This window comes from Hippichthys cyanospilos, chromosome 2, assembly GCF_059441005.1.
Source record: "Hippichthys cyanospilos isolate Australia breed blue-spotted pipefish chromosome 2, RoL_Hcya_1.0, whole genome shotgun sequence".
Classification (NCBI taxonomy): Eukaryota; Metazoa; Chordata; class Actinopteri; order Syngnathiformes; family Syngnathidae; genus Hippichthys; species Hippichthys cyanospilos.
Window position 1 is genome coordinate 21,565,758 of NC_142370.1, and position 15,232 is coordinate 21,580,989.

A 15,232-nucleotide genomic window follows, 5' to 3' on the forward strand; every position below is an offset into this window, starting at 1 on the left:
CATCAAAACCTCTGCTAATCCTTTAAAGTACTCCAAAAACATGTGATCTTAAATCAGCATCTGAAATAGGAGCATAGCCTTCATATTTATCAGACCTTAGAGCTCAAGGTGACAAAATTACACAATTTGCTGTGGATGAACCAAAGGCTTTACTGCAGCCTGGTGATCTCAACAGCCCCAACACACACAAACCCATACAAAAACACACAATCCTTTTCAGATTGTGTTTTCCTCACCTTTTACTCCTGCTAACATGGCTGGTATTGAAAAATGGCAAAACGACATTAGAAGCAAAATTGAGATTAATTCAGAGCAAGGTGCTGGCATATTACAGACAGCACCATTATCACACATTGCTTTGCAATTAAGGGGATTTTTTTACTTTTTTTCTTAGAACAAAACCTATACAAATCCAGAATGGGCAAACTCTCGACTTTTTGTTCCTGACTATGTTAAAAGACAGGACAAATGACCTTTATTCAGGATTAGTACAGTGAACTGTATCTTCCGGCTATGATGAACTAAGCACGGCACACTCTCCATATTATGCACTGCTGCTTCCCTGTAGCAACGCCGCACTTTTTTTTTGTCACATTGCATGTGAGTGCACGGTGAAGTAAGGCACACAAATGTGGAGAGTCAATTGCATCAGCCTATTATTGTGTTTCTACTTGCATTAATGCTTGCCTGATTAGCATAATGACAGAAAGCAATGTTTGTTAACTGCCTGCCATTGCAATAAAATCTCCAAATTTAGTATACTGATGCTCCTGGAATATTATGTAAAGTGAGTAAATCAAATCAAGTCCTGAGTAATGTAAAGCATCATAGTGCATGTGTGAAACGCTGAGCTACAAGTTAACTATGAGAATTTGCCGCATCAGCTCCTGTCTCAACATGTGACCCTAATCCACACTGAAGACGCTGAGGCCTCTGTTGCCCTGGAAAGCACATACACAAATGTCTTTTTCCATGACACTTTGTGACACTGATGCTTTATCCCACATAAACAGAACATTAATGTTTGATGACCACATGCTTTCACTTCTGTGCACCTTAAATGGTTGTCCAATAAGCACATTTGTATCACCCACCATCTGGCTGACACTGTCTTGTCACGGCTCTTGTCAAGGGGGTAACATTCATACTGTGGCCCTGAAGTGCAAATGAAAAAAAAAAAAAAAAAAACGAAGCAAAATTAAAAAAAAAAGAAAAACACATTTACAATAGACGAAACAAAACTTAGAAAGAAAATCGCAATTAAAAAACAAAACGCAAAAAAGAAAAGAAAAAACTTTACAAAAGTCGAAACTCACGCAACATTTTCGAGAAACAAAACAAAGAAAGAAAAACACATTTCAAAAGACAAAACAAAACAACAAAAAGAAAAACGCAATTTATAAACAAAACGCAATAAAAAGAAAAGAAAAAACTTTTTACAAAAGTCGAAACGCACGCAACATTTTCACAAACGCACGGAGCATTTTGAGAAATGTTGAGACCAAACCGGAAGTGGTGGGGGCGGGAGGGAATAGTGGACTCACGACTGATTGGACGAGGAGGGGCAACCTGATTGGACGTAAATTGACTTTGTATTTCAACAGGAGGATGTTTCACGGGATGTAATCATTTCCTTAAAAAAAAAAAAAAAAGAGCGTCAACACCGATTCTGACGTGGGCGCTTACCGTTTTTTAAAAAAATTATTTTGTTAAATTTTGGGGATTTATCTTAAATGCTTGTTAATCATTTATACCCTCAAAATGAATCACTGGCTCCCCTTGATGAGTTGGGGTAAATATTACTAAATATCTACAAGCATCAATGAAGTACCCCCAATTCTGCTACAACTGCTGGTTTTGTAATGAATTCATTTGCCTAATTTTAAGGATTTTTTAAAATGCATATTGACCATAATTTACCAATACATTGATCAATAGCTCTGCTGTTGGTTCGATTAGGGACTCCAAAATCCCCAAACACATCACTGAAGTCCATCCCTTCATGCTACGGCCTCTGGTTTTCTTAAAAATTCCTTCAGAATCCTCAAGCATTTGAGATGAGCGTCAAAATGAGATTGTTTGCTGATTTGACCTGTTGAGCTGACTCAAGGACAGCATGGTTGAATTCACAGTTAGCATATCTATGGCGTTATATTTGTGCCACAATTACGCACGCGCGGAAAAAAAAATTGAGCGGAGAAAATCAAACTGAGCGAGCGAAAACAGATTTTGAGAGCAAGAAAAAAACTATTGAGCGCGTAATGATAAGAGTTTGAGCGCGCGCCATTGGATATCAAGCTGTCAATCAACGTGCTTTTACAAGCTCTGATTGGCTGGTTTTGTGGCACAAACGTAACGAGTGAGCAGAACTGAGCGAGCGCAGAGGACGACTCGAGCGAGCGAGAGCTCGATGTTGAGCGAACGCGATGTTGAGCGAGGCGAGGGAGGAGTATCGCGAACGAGAGCGAGATGTTGAGCGCGAGAATGCTATTGCGAGCGAGCAAAAAGGAATTTTGAGCGAGAAACTTCTTTTCAAGAACTTTTTTTCTGCGCTCAAAGTCTGTTTTTGCTCGCTCAGTTTTATTTTCAACGCTCAAAGTTTTTTGCCGCGCGTGCGTAATTGTGGCACAAATATAACACCATACATATCCACCTCCTTTCTCATTCATGGTCTTTGAGTGTGACTTATTGTTTGTCTTCATGTGACATACAATTGGTTGATGGTGAACAGTTCAACGTGTAACCTACTCAAAGTCAGCTGGTAAAGGCTTCAGCTCACCCATAACCCTAGACATATTGTACATCCATATATATATATATATATATATATATATATATATATATATATATATATATATATATATATATATATATATGTATGTATGGATGAATCGAAAGATGGATGGATGATGGATGGATGAATGGGACACATAGGAAGACAGTCACGACTGCTGCCGAAGGAAATTGCAAATGCATTTCAAAGAACTCCAACTTATGAGCCAAACAAGTGGCCCTGTCAGAACAGGAGTGACAAGAGGGCAGGACTGCAGGCATGTAGAGTTTGTGTGTTTGTGTGTCTGTGTGTGTGGATGTGTGTGTGGATGTGTGTGTGTGCGAATGTGTGAACTTGCGCATTTGTGTGTGTGTGTGTGTGCGAATGTGTGCACTTGCGCATTTGTGTGTGTGTGTGTGTGTGTGTGTGTGTGTGTGTGTGTGTGTGTGTGTGTGTGTGTGCATGGCAGCAATGCACTGCTGTGAGCCCGAGGGATTCAACCTTTTGCAAGTGGCAAAGGCAGACATGATGAAGTCATGTTGACAGTCTGTAACCTTCGGTCAGACATCCTTTAACACAATTTTGCTTTTGCTTATGATTCTAATCCCAAGGCCATCTTATCAAATAGCCAACACTAAATTAAGATGAAGAAAGAGTATTAGTGCCATACTGTTTCGTAAAATAATGAAACGAGATGACGTTTGTCTTCTTTGTGATGCTCAAGGCACATTGTATAGCTCCTGTGACTTTTTGAAGAAAACACAGACCTCAGTCCACCATGCTAGAAGGCCCTGGGTGCTGAGTGTGTGGTAGGTGTCTGCAGCCATCAGATCAATTAATTTCACAAAGTGGAGACAGCTCAGCGTGATTACAAGAAAACCAAAACATGTTTGTTCTTTGATTTTTTTTTTTAGTTTACATTTTCACCACATACATACGAAAATGCCCCCCTTTGCAGAAATGCAGAAGTGACTGTAGGTTTTTACTTTTACTCGGGCTCCTGACACCACAGGGCTGCGTTGAGGACCTGCTGAGTGGGTCGCCATCGTCCATGTTCTTTTTATGCTGATGGATGTAATAGTTTTATCAAAGTGACAGCATTTTCTCGACGAGCATTTTGTAACTTCATTCGCTACTTGTATCATAGTGAGCTAATAAAGTGGTGAGATGGTGACAAATTGCCTTAGGACAGCTCACATGGCTGTTCCAATTTTATCTTCGTGCTGCACGTGGGGGGCGCGGACGGGGCGCGGCTTCGACACCGACGTCATCAGACGTTATCAGGAAGAGAAACGACAGTGTTGTGAGTAAAAGCACCGTGAAAACTTGAACAAAAACCTGCTATGCTACATGTATTTGAACATATTTCTACCTTCTACGAATTTTGGATTTTCCTCATGAAAACGCTTCTGTAAACCAAGGAGTTCATTTATGCACAAAGGTACTGCTTAAAGTTAACTTCTCGATTCCGGCCAAGGACTGAAGGCAAGGCGCCATTATGACGTTTAGTTTCACTTTTGCTGTAAACTGGTTGTTGCTTTAAGCCGATAGTTGAAGCGCAACACTCGTGAATATGAGTGACCCGGCTCGTGTAGTTAAACGGCAGCAAATATAACGGCGACTGTTTGTCTTCATATTATGGTTTACAATTTTTCCTGGATTGAGAGATGTCCCAGGAAACACGTTTAACCTCTTATTCAAAAAAAGTTTCTGCAGTTGGCGAGAGTAGATTGATAAGCCACTTTTAAGTCAGAAATGTCGAATGTACACGATGGGACTTAAAATAAGCTTTATTTGCTCTTTAGATTTGGTCAACATTCGAACAATAGATGTGATCAGCTCTCGGCATTTGGCAAGGTCTCATGCTGCTACTATTTGCATTAACTTCTCCAACTCATACGACAAAATTTGACTGTACACAGTGCACATAAGGTGTTGAAGAACAATTCGGTGACATTGAGATACTCAACTTGTACAACAGTAAATTGATCAAACCCCAATTCATTGTATATGATACTTTGTCACACCTTGTTCATTAGTAGAGATAAAGATGCCTCTCCACTCTTTATTTTTCAGTCGGCCATGCCTGATGAGATGCAACGAGCTTTAATCCAGAGGGGAGATGACTCAGACGATTGCAGGCCTCTTGAGGCTTGTGCATTTCAGCTGGACACTCAAGTTGTCGGCATCCTGGGCACCGGTGACTTTGCCCGCTCGCTTGCTAGAAGACTGGTGGCCTCTGGGTACCAGGTGGTGGTGGGAAGTCGGAACCCAAAACGCTGTGTTGCTCTCTTCCCTGAAGAGACAGAGGTGAGGTTCACTTGACTCACTGCATGTTATTGATGAGTCATAATTTCATGTCACATCACACATCCTACCCACAGATGCCTCTTCAATTCGCCTGAATTATATTCTATTAGTTCCTAATGATGTCAAACTAAAAAATCTGGAGTTTGACTTTTCAAGCTGTTTTTGAGTTTTGACCATTCAAAGTTTGGGTATCATGACAACAAACACGGCACACGACGAATTGCATACAACATTTGAGACCAGGTTAGGAGGCTTTTATCTTTTGTGTTAAGGTAGTTACAGACCTGTAAATTGCTATATCTTTGTATTTTGACCCCATATACTAGTACCTGCACTCAAAACTCACAGGTGTACTATTTTGAGAGATATTAAGCCGTTAAAGTTGGATTTTTGAATGAGCCAATACATTACAAATTCTATATATCTTGGAACTATTTTGTCTGTTCAGATGATTTATCATCATATCTTCGGCCACTTGTTGGCAATGTGGGCATCCACATGATACAGCGACTTAGCTTTTTATCACATAAACAGTCACATATCGTCAACATTCACAGCTCCTGTAGAACTTTGATCATCCAACTCCTTCAGTATGAACAAAATGTTTACATGATTTACGATAGTAGGGCAAGGCTTACGCTGTAACCTGAAATGACCCAGTTCCCATTCATTCATTCATTCATTCATTCATTCATTCATTCATTCATTCATTCATTCATTCATTCATTCATTCAGTCATTCAGTCATTCGTTTATTAATTTTTATGCTTCCATCCGACCTGAATCTAATCTTGTCATTGCAGTGTGAACGACTCAGATCCATTTTTTTTTCAAATGCGACCAAGGCCACTTGGGTATGTGGTACTAAATCCGATACATAGCTATCTTTTGACTTGTTACTTCAGTCTCACGCGACAGCATTTGCATTCATTTGACTCGCACATAACAAACGAGCGACAATCGTCACAATTCGACACTCAAAAAGGCGGGAGCAAATTGGAAAAAACAAAACAATAGCGAATGAGGCAAATAAAACTCAGTGAAAGGAGAGAGTGGTATATTTTGTCTCTCTTTCTTTCTCTCAACGCTTGCTCGGAGCAAGCGAGAGAGATGTTGCTGGCACTGCATAAAATGCCATGACATAGAACCTCAGCCTTCCCCTCCCTAATTTACTCTTTAAATTTAACAATTTAAATTATTCTGACGGTGCTATGAAAGCCATTTGAGCATCGGCAGGTATTTCCATAAACACATTAAGTGCGCCAGCTGTCGGTGACTTCACAATGTCCTCAATGCGCACGCGGGACAGTTTTGGGCTGTTTTAGCGTTAAGACACTGGTCTTGGATTGAATAATTTGTTGTCCTAGTATTTTATGGCCTTTGAAAAGGCATTCAACTGTGTCCCTTGGGGAGTTCTGCGGGGGGTGCTTTGGGAGTATGGGGTACAGAAGGCCTTGACTGTTCGGGCACTGTACCACTGTTGTCAGAGTTTGGTCTGCATTGCCTGCTCTAAGTGAAATGACCAATGCAGGTTAGACTCTGCCAATGCTGCCCTTTGTCACCATTTTGTTCATTACGGGAAAGATATCCAGGCACAACCCAAGCATTGAGGATTTCTGGTTTGGGGGTCTCAGCGTTGTATCTCCGCGATTAGCAGATGATGTGGTTCTTTCTCAGGCCGTGGCCTCCAACTCTCACTGGAGCAGTTCGCAGCTGAGTGTGAAGAGGCTGGGACTAAAATCCGCACCGCCAATTCTGAGACAATTGTTCTCAGTGAAAAAGGATGTAGTGCCTTCTCCAAGTTGGAGATGAGATCTTGCCCCAAGCAGAGGAGTTTATGTATCAGGTCTTGTTCACGAGTGAGGGCAGAATTGAGCGTGAAATAGCCAGGTGTATCGGTGCATCGTCTGCTGTGATGCGAACGATTTACCAGTCTGTCATAGTGAAGAAAGAGCTGAGCCTAAACGTGAAGCTCTTCATTTACAGGTCAATTTACGTTCCTGTTCTCACCAAACTCTTCCTTAGAGATAAGGAGAACTGCTCAGTCATCCAGGAGCCCTCAGCGTCAGGCTGCTGCTCCTCACGTTGAGGGGAGCCAGTTGAGATGGCTCGGGCATCTGCTTAGGATTCCTCACAGATGCCTCCCTGAGGAGATGTTCCAGGCATGTCCCACCGGGACGACCTAGGACAGTGGTCCTCAACCTTTTGATCACCACGGACCGGGGGTGTATTACATACACTATGTATGTAATATCAACAGCGACCAGAGGCGGCGCCCAAAAAAACTAGGATCAAGCACAAACGTATGAACTGTTAAACTAAATAATCTCCAAAACTTTCTTTCGGGTGCAGCCCACGCGGCCCGGTACCAGTTGATCCACGGACCGGTACAGGTCCGCGGACCGGGGGTTGGGCACCGCTGACCTAGGACACCTGGTGGGACTATGTCTCTGCTGGCCTAGAAATGCCTGGGGATATGATCAGGGGAGCTGGTGAAGTGGCCTGGGAGAGGAAAGTCTGGGCTTCCCTGCTCTAGCTGCTGCCCCTGCGACCTGGCCTGACCGGATAAGGCAGTAGCTAAGGGGTGGATGAATGAATATTAGTTGTTCATCTCTCTGTTCATTCATTCGTTCATTCATTCATTCACTATTTCCCTGTCACCCAGGTGACCTCCCAGCTAGTGGCAGCCAGCCAGGCAAATGTGGTCTTTGTCGCCATCTTCCCAGAGCACCACTCCACCCTGTTGGAGCTGAAGCCAGCGCTGGCTGGAAAGATACTGGTGGATGTTAGCAATGGCTTGCAGATCAAGCGAGGTGGGCCATCCCATGCTGAACGACTGGCAGATTTGTTTCCTGAGAGCATTATAGTGAAAGGTTTTAACACAATATCAGCATGGGCGCTTCAGACTGGACCTCGAGATGGAAGCAGGCAGGTAGGACTATTGCAAGTCATGCGGTACATCTGATGTGTGCGAATTTATGGAATCTAGTGAGATATTTTTTGTCATATTTCTTTTGTAGGTATTCCTATGCTGTGACAGCAGTAAGGCCAAGAGCTCAGTTATGGCAATGTGTCGCAGGATGGGCTTCTGTCCTGTGGATATGGGCCTGCTTTCCTCTTCTGTGGAGATTGAAAACCTCCCCTTGTATCTGTTTCCTTCCTGGGGCACGCCGATCCTCATCACCGCGATTCTCTTCATCTTCTTCTACCTTTACAACTTTGTCCGTGACGTCTTGCATCCCTTCGTCACCGCTGGGAAAAGTGTCTTCTACAAAATGCCCATTGAAACTGTCAACGTCACTTTACCTTCCGTCTCCTTGGTGATGCTTGCACTGGTCTACATGCCGGGCTTGCTTGCCGCATTGCTCCAGCTACGGCGGGGCACCAAGTACGGTCGCTTTCCTGCCTGGCTGGACAAGTGGCTCACCAAGAGGAAGCAGTTCGGGTTGTGCAGCTTCTTGTGTGCGGCCATGCACGCCATCTACAGCCTGTGTCTTCCCATGAGACAATCAGCTCGCTTCAAGTTGCTCAATGCTGCTTTCAAGCAGGTGAATGGCAGGCCAGTGACACAATGGCATTTGTTGTTTCAGTGTATTCTATCGATCGCGTGAAATCGTGTGGTGCGCAGGTGAAAGAGGGCGTGGAGATCACATGGAGTGACCAGGGGGTATGGAGAATGGAGCTTTATGTCTCAGTGGGTATCATGGCGCTCGGGCTGCTTTCCCTGCTAGCCATCACCTCCCTACCCTCGGTGGCTGACAACATCAACTGGCGAGAATTCAGCTTTGTACAGGTAAGCCACGAAAGGTGAAGGTCAGCTTTTGACATGGCAGTGTGGAACAATAAATGGCTTTCTGGCTTGTGTTTGCACAGTATGTGGGTAGGATTTGATACTTTGTGGTATTAGTCAGAAAGGTATCGTTAACATTTTGATTGGTCATAAACAAATTAAAAAATAGTATTAAGCTTTTTAATGTATCAGTGGCTGTACAGTACATTCAACCTAAAGAGGAAGAAGTGGAAGGTAAGGTTAGCTACAACATGTCAATGCTGTTGATTGGGATTTATTCAGAGCTGAGTATTCAGCAAATGGGTTTAATCCAGCCCGCGAGATGATTTTGTGAAATATAAAAACGAGCTGAATTGAAAAAAAAATCAAAAACTTGAAATTATTAATGAGTCATGATTAATAGTAATGTTAATATTTTAGAATTAATAGTGATCTTGTACTTGTTTTATTTTTTTACATGATTAAATAAAGAGTAATAAATTCAACGTAATGAACAGAAATGATTTGCTGATCGTCTTACTTGGGATATTATCCCAAGCTTTTTAAGACTATTGGGAGATCACAGTGTGGAAGGTTGCGCTTCGCTTTTTCTTTCTCCCGCCTGCCGACTTCCATGACTGCTTCAAGCACACGTCCATGGGTGGAAGGAGAAGGAGAAGTCAAGCCGTCTTTTCCTTTTCGTAATGTCCCTTATTTTTGACAACAAAGAGTCAATTCAAGACGCTTGTAAAGTGCAGTTTTGCGATGTTCTGTGCAAACACTCTAAAACAGATGCATACTATATTGAATTAGAGGTATAAATAAAATTTTTAAGCCTTGTAAATGACAAATTACTTATTTCACATTTGAATGAATGTTCTTCAAACAAATATGTGGAAAAAATTGGTCCTTTTAGAGTTATGAGGTTATAAGTCAACCCCCCGAAAATGGAGGTTGAAAATGAGGATAAAAAAACAAAACAAAAACCTGTAGTCGGAAAAATACGCTATGAAACGTGTGTATGTTGTATATATATGAAAGTAACATCTCATCCCATCCCTCTTAGTTACTCTGATAAGTATGTCTATCCTGCCTGTGTCATTGAGCTGTGCTATGCTGTATTGGCCAGTAAGTAAGGAAAGGTAGATCTCGGTGCAAAAACACTAGGTCCACCCCACCAGTAATTTAAATCCATCAGTACCACAACAAGGATGTTAAAATTAGCATACAGATCAATTATTTTCGTATCCACCTCACATTTGGACAACGAAAAGGCATATAAATGCTCTTGAGAGGGTTTCCAAGAAGAGCAATCTCACATGCAAACAATTAGCGTGTTTGCACTTTTGCAGCCGACTCAAGTTTGGATGCTAACAGTCAAAGCCGGCATCATCGCGGAGGCTCACGCATTCATCTCTCCTCCTCCTCGTCCCTTGGCCCCCCCCTTTCATCTTGCCACTAAACTAATCCTCTGGCCGTCAGATTAGTCATGTCCCAACTGCCGGCCAGCAATGATTTATTGTCAGCCTTTTAGCACCAGCCACCGATGAATGTTCCTGCGTAGCGTAGCGCTTCAGGACAGACATATGATCCTCAATGAGTTGACTGAACTACTCATTCAAACATGAAATCTCACAAAACTGAACTCCCAAGTCCTTAAGGCTTAATAGGCCAAATATCAATGATTTCAAAGCCATTTTTATTTTGCTGTTCTTTTGTAAATCATGCACGCTTTATGTCGATTAGTGTCAATAGGAAAAGGCAAAAACAATTATGGGGTTTAAGGGTCAGTATTTTAGCATATGACCAAACCATACCACTCGTAGAGACAAGCTAGCGGGTGCCACCGAGTAGAGGGGGATTACCACCAAACTAAAGCAAACTTATTCTTTCAGACGTGTGCATGTCTCTGGTAGCTTTTTGCATTATCTGTAATCAACAAATAGGTCTCATTTTTGAAATAACCCCGATTTAAACGGTTCCGATGCAGTGGCAATGTAAAACCATGTTTTAGCTTAGTTAGCTTTGGCATTTGACACAATTACTAGGGAGTCTTTGACGTTGAATTTCCAGCCTCAGCAGATCTGCCATAGGTAGAACAAATTATTTTCAGTCATAAGTGGAACAAATTATTTTCAGTGCAAAATACTATATTTGGTGTGAACCGAGGCTGTTTTAAGCCAACTCGCATATCTGGCGTTTATGAAAAGGGGAAGAGCTCATCTATTTTTCACCCCTGAACCCTACCTGACTCAACCTTGGGAACTTTTTGGAATTGCATACGCTAGTGACATGGCTTGCACTGGTGGCATTTGCTTGGGTCATGAGCCGATGGTCATTGTCTTCGCTTGCAGCTATCTGGTTGCTTATGACCCAGTGAACAGCTGAAATTCTTAAGACGGCTGGGATAGGTATCAGCAAGCCAGAGAACCTAGCGAGAATAAGTGGCTGGAGAAAATGAACGGATGAATAAACTTTTTTTTTTTTTTTTTTTTTTTGCCATCTTACAGTCCACTTTAGGCTACTGCGCGCTGTCCTTGGCCACTGTCCATACGCTCCTCTTCGGCTGGGACCGCGCTTTTGACCGGAGCCAATACCGCTTCCTCCTTCCTCCCACGTTCATAGTGGTACTCATCCTGCCTATCACTGTTCTGTTAGTCCGCGTCATTCTTCTTCTGCCCTGTATTGCGCACCAGCTCCAACGGATTCGCCGTGGGTGGGAGAGGAGTCGCCACATCCGCTTTATCCTGCCCAATGATGGTTGTTACAACGGCGTAGATAATGTTAGCCATGTTTGAAAAATAGTTCAACACATGTTGCAGTGTTGTGTACCTGTTCATTTTGTTGGAATTATTTGAGAAAAGAGTGAGGACCATTAACTTTGACTATATATGCATATGAGTAGCTAGCTTGCTTGTAGGTTTTTGACTTCGAATGTATTTCTTCTCATTGTTTTACTCACAGATGGTTGGGGCTGCTCATTTCAGATCACTTTGTGCCAAAAAAATTTCGAGTTGTGTTCAAACCCTGCTTGTAGTTTTTTGTTTTTGTTGTCAAATACAGTATATTTTGTCATTGTGTCTGAGGTCCGTTTGTTGTCAAATGCTTACGCATTAAAGCCACTTTTTACTCAAAAAAGATATTTGCAGCTGGTGACAATTAGAAATTTGAGGTCAGAGGGGCTTGGTTTCGTCTCGTGTACGATGCCATCTAGTGGCACAAAAACCTCCCTGACACGTCCAATTGCTGTGGATGGTCTTTCTAGTCCGGTATTAACCCTTAGATCAGTGGTTCCCAACCTCTCGATCACTGCTGCACATTTAAAGCCTTAAAATAAGTCCGCGGCACAGTCAATGCCTTAAGTGTAGACAGCGGACCGGTGGGGGTGCTGTCCGCGGCACAGTCAATGTCGTATTTATATTTCAATATTTCAGGAATTCCTCTAAAAACATGTTTGTAATATATTACCATTGGATTAAAAACAAAAAAAAGTAAAAAAAAAAAAAATCTTCATATATATTGGGTGTTCCCAAATGTTTGACCCCGTTTCGTAGGACAATAATTTTGACAATTTTTATTGGAAAGAACCCCCAATTTTCACAGCTTGTGTCGATGATTTTGCGTGTAACGTTTGGCCGTTCTATCCTTTCAGGTTAAGAAATGCTGTTCACTTCAAAAGAAAAGGCATTTTGTGTGTTACAGTTTGCTCGGATTCAGCCACTGAAGCCAGTGCAGCATGCCTTCTTCACATATTTTGCAAAGAAGGCACCAACTACAAAACAAATTAGGACTTGGCACCATAAATTTCACGAAAAGGGCTGCTTATGCATACCTAAATCGCCAGGACAGCCATTAACGTGTGCAGAGTCACATTCGGCGCTTATAATGAACATTTATGAAAGAACCAACAAATATTTGTACCGTATTTTTCGGACTATGAGCAGCGACTTTTTCCTCATGGTTTGAGTCCTGCTGCTTATAGTCCAGTGCGGTTTATCTGTCTGTGTGTGTGTGTGTGTGTGTGTGTGTGTGTGTGTGTGTGAGTGTGTGCGTGTGTGTTTTCCGCTAGCCACCAGCAAAAAGGTGTCAATTTATGGAACAACTATCAGAACGGAAAGGATGTGAATCAATGGCTGTGCTCAAAAAGAGTTAAAACAGTGTATTACTGTATTTAAAAAATACAAATGTCTACATTTAATAAGAGAATGTATACAATTTGGGGTAAATTGTGATGTGTAAATTTTATATTCAGTACACAGTATATGTGATTTTATCTATGCATTTATAATTGTATATGAATTATGTAGAATGTGTTATTGTGTTAGTTAAAATAAACTATCAAACAAAGAGACACAAAAATGCTATTGAAGTACTGATTTTGCTTTTGAACTGCTATTTAACTAACAGAAAATGGATGGATGGATATCCATCCATTTTGTATAAATATGTTGGGACTTAACATGGAGGCATGTTCAGTCTGTTAAAAAGAGGTTGTTGCTGTTGGCGGACAATTACAAAAAAATGAAATAACTAAAAATCATAAACTTCATACACTGTATAATCTTTGTGCAGGAAGATCTGATATTATTACCTGTGGTTTATAGTCCAGTGCAGCTTATCCATAACAAAAAATAGTTTTTCGCTCATATATTGCTGCTGCGGCTTATATACCAGTGCGCCTTATAGTCCGGAAAACACGGTACTTTTCTTTGTAAATTTAACCAATAAAACGTATACTCTTCAACATAAAGTGTATTTAGTTTCGTTAAGATCCATCAAGGAGTTTTCGAGATTTGGGCATTTAGAACAGGGTCAACCATTTTGGAACATCCTGTACATTTCATGTCACTACCCCACTTTTTTGAAAGTGGGGTCAAAAATGAGACTCCCTGCATTTATCAAGGGTTAGCCACAGAAACCTTTCGATTTTTTTCAACTGTGACAGTCTGTATACTTTTAGTAGTCTCACCAGCCGGAAGGTCAACTTTACACAGCAACATACATGTAAGTATTATCTTCATTCATGAAATTGATTTCTACATTCACGACTTGTCTGTTAGAGTATAATTATCAAATTTGCCGTTTCTTCTGTTAGTTAGCTGACTACCAACTACAAAGTTAACTTTCAACATGATTTAGTGTTCTGTATGTGTTGTGTAGAGACTCGATGGGATGAAGAGCCCATTGGGGGGCGTAGACTATTATCTGACATACACCACAGAGAACTTCTTCACCAGCGTTCCTCTTACTAAGCATCTCCAGGAGACGGGTCTGACCATTGTCGGAACTTTGCTACAAAACAAGCCAGATACTCTTTCCTTCCACTGATGAAGGCTTCCGATTCCAGGGAAGTCAACAGGGTTTAATGGCAGCATGACCGGATCAGTTATGTCCGAAAATCGGAAAGCCCGTTATGCTCCTCAGCACAATGCACCAAGGTAAGATGGTGGATGAAAACAGCCGAAAGAAATCCTCTTCTACAACCAGACCTAAAAAGATGTAGATGCTTTGGATCAGGTTGCAAACTACAGTACACCTGCAAGTGCCAGACAAGGAGAAAATGTGGTGCTGTTGTACAGCATACTTGATATTGCCACTTTGAATGCCTACTCATTTTCAGGCCTCAGCACCCTGGATCATAAACAGGTATCACCAATTCTCGGTGTTGCTTTCTAAGAGATGTCATACTGTAGGTGCTTGGGACTCCTCGCATGACAAGTCAACTGGAAGGTGACGCAAACCTACTAAATGACATAAGGGAAGTAATGGGAAGGTTTGGATTGACAAAAGATGCGATCCAGCCACAGGAGAGAAGCGCACGGTGATTACGGAAGCAAAAGACATGTCTGATGTGTCCAAGAAGCAAAGATTTCCAAGCCACCAATTGCTGCTGGAAATGGAGTATTCTTGTGAGCAATGAAAGTTTGCAAAAGTTGCTCACAGTAAGAAAAGATAAGATGTTTGTGTGTGTACTGTACGTTCATTCTGTGTTCGGCCTCCATAGTCAAACATTTGTGATATCCGATTGATGGTTTTATATTCAAATGTCAATAAAAAGTGTTAAATGAACATGTTAAAAATGAAATCACTCTATTGTTGAACAAAATATAAAAAAAACAATTAACATCTTTCACCAAAATTAAAGACATTTCTCGAGTTTATTGAAACACCGTATTGATTCCACTTGGGCCCACTTTTGACCCCACTCATGGAAAAGTGTAGGTAAAGGTTGCTCATGCATCCAAGTGTTAAGGTAGCCAGGTACCCAGGCCTCGGTGAGATTCTATTCTTCTGAAACACTGACTCAGAATGAAACGGTTCTTTACTAATGCAGGTTAGTTATTATTACAAATGCAAAGATGTGTAGTCTCATAATTATCA

The 15,232-nt window shown here is 41.6% G+C and overlaps 1 protein-coding gene and 1 pseudogene across 3 annotated transcripts; both read left to right on the top strand.

Moving 5' to 3' along the window:
- Positions 1-4,040: 4,040 nt before the first annotated feature.
- On the top strand, positions 4,041-11,931 carry steap3 (STEAP family member 3, metalloreductase). 3 transcript variants are annotated; one of them, XM_088439893.1, is made up of 6 exons: positions 4,041-4,076; positions 4,850-5,083; positions 7,748-8,014; positions 8,103-8,630; positions 8,711-8,875; positions 11,362-11,931. In XM_088439893.1, exons 2-6 carry the CDS (start codon positions 4,856-4,858, stop codon positions 11,647-11,649), a joined length of 1,476 nt encoding a protein of 491 aa, XP_088296019.1. In that variant the 5' UTR covers positions 4,041-4,076; positions 4,850-4,855; the 3' UTR covers positions 11,650-11,931. The 3 variants fall into 3 exon arrangements, with proteins under 3 accessions (XP_088296019.1, XP_088296028.1, XP_088296011.1); XM_088439902.1 differs by having other exon boundaries at positions 4,061-4,258; XM_088439885.1 differs by having other exon boundaries at positions 4,061-4,214.
- Positions 11,932-14,023: 2,092 nt separating this feature from the next.
- On the top strand, positions 14,024-15,170 carry LOC148427848 (uncharacterized; annotated as a pseudogene).
- The last annotated feature ends 62 nt before the right edge of the window (positions 15,171-15,232 follow it).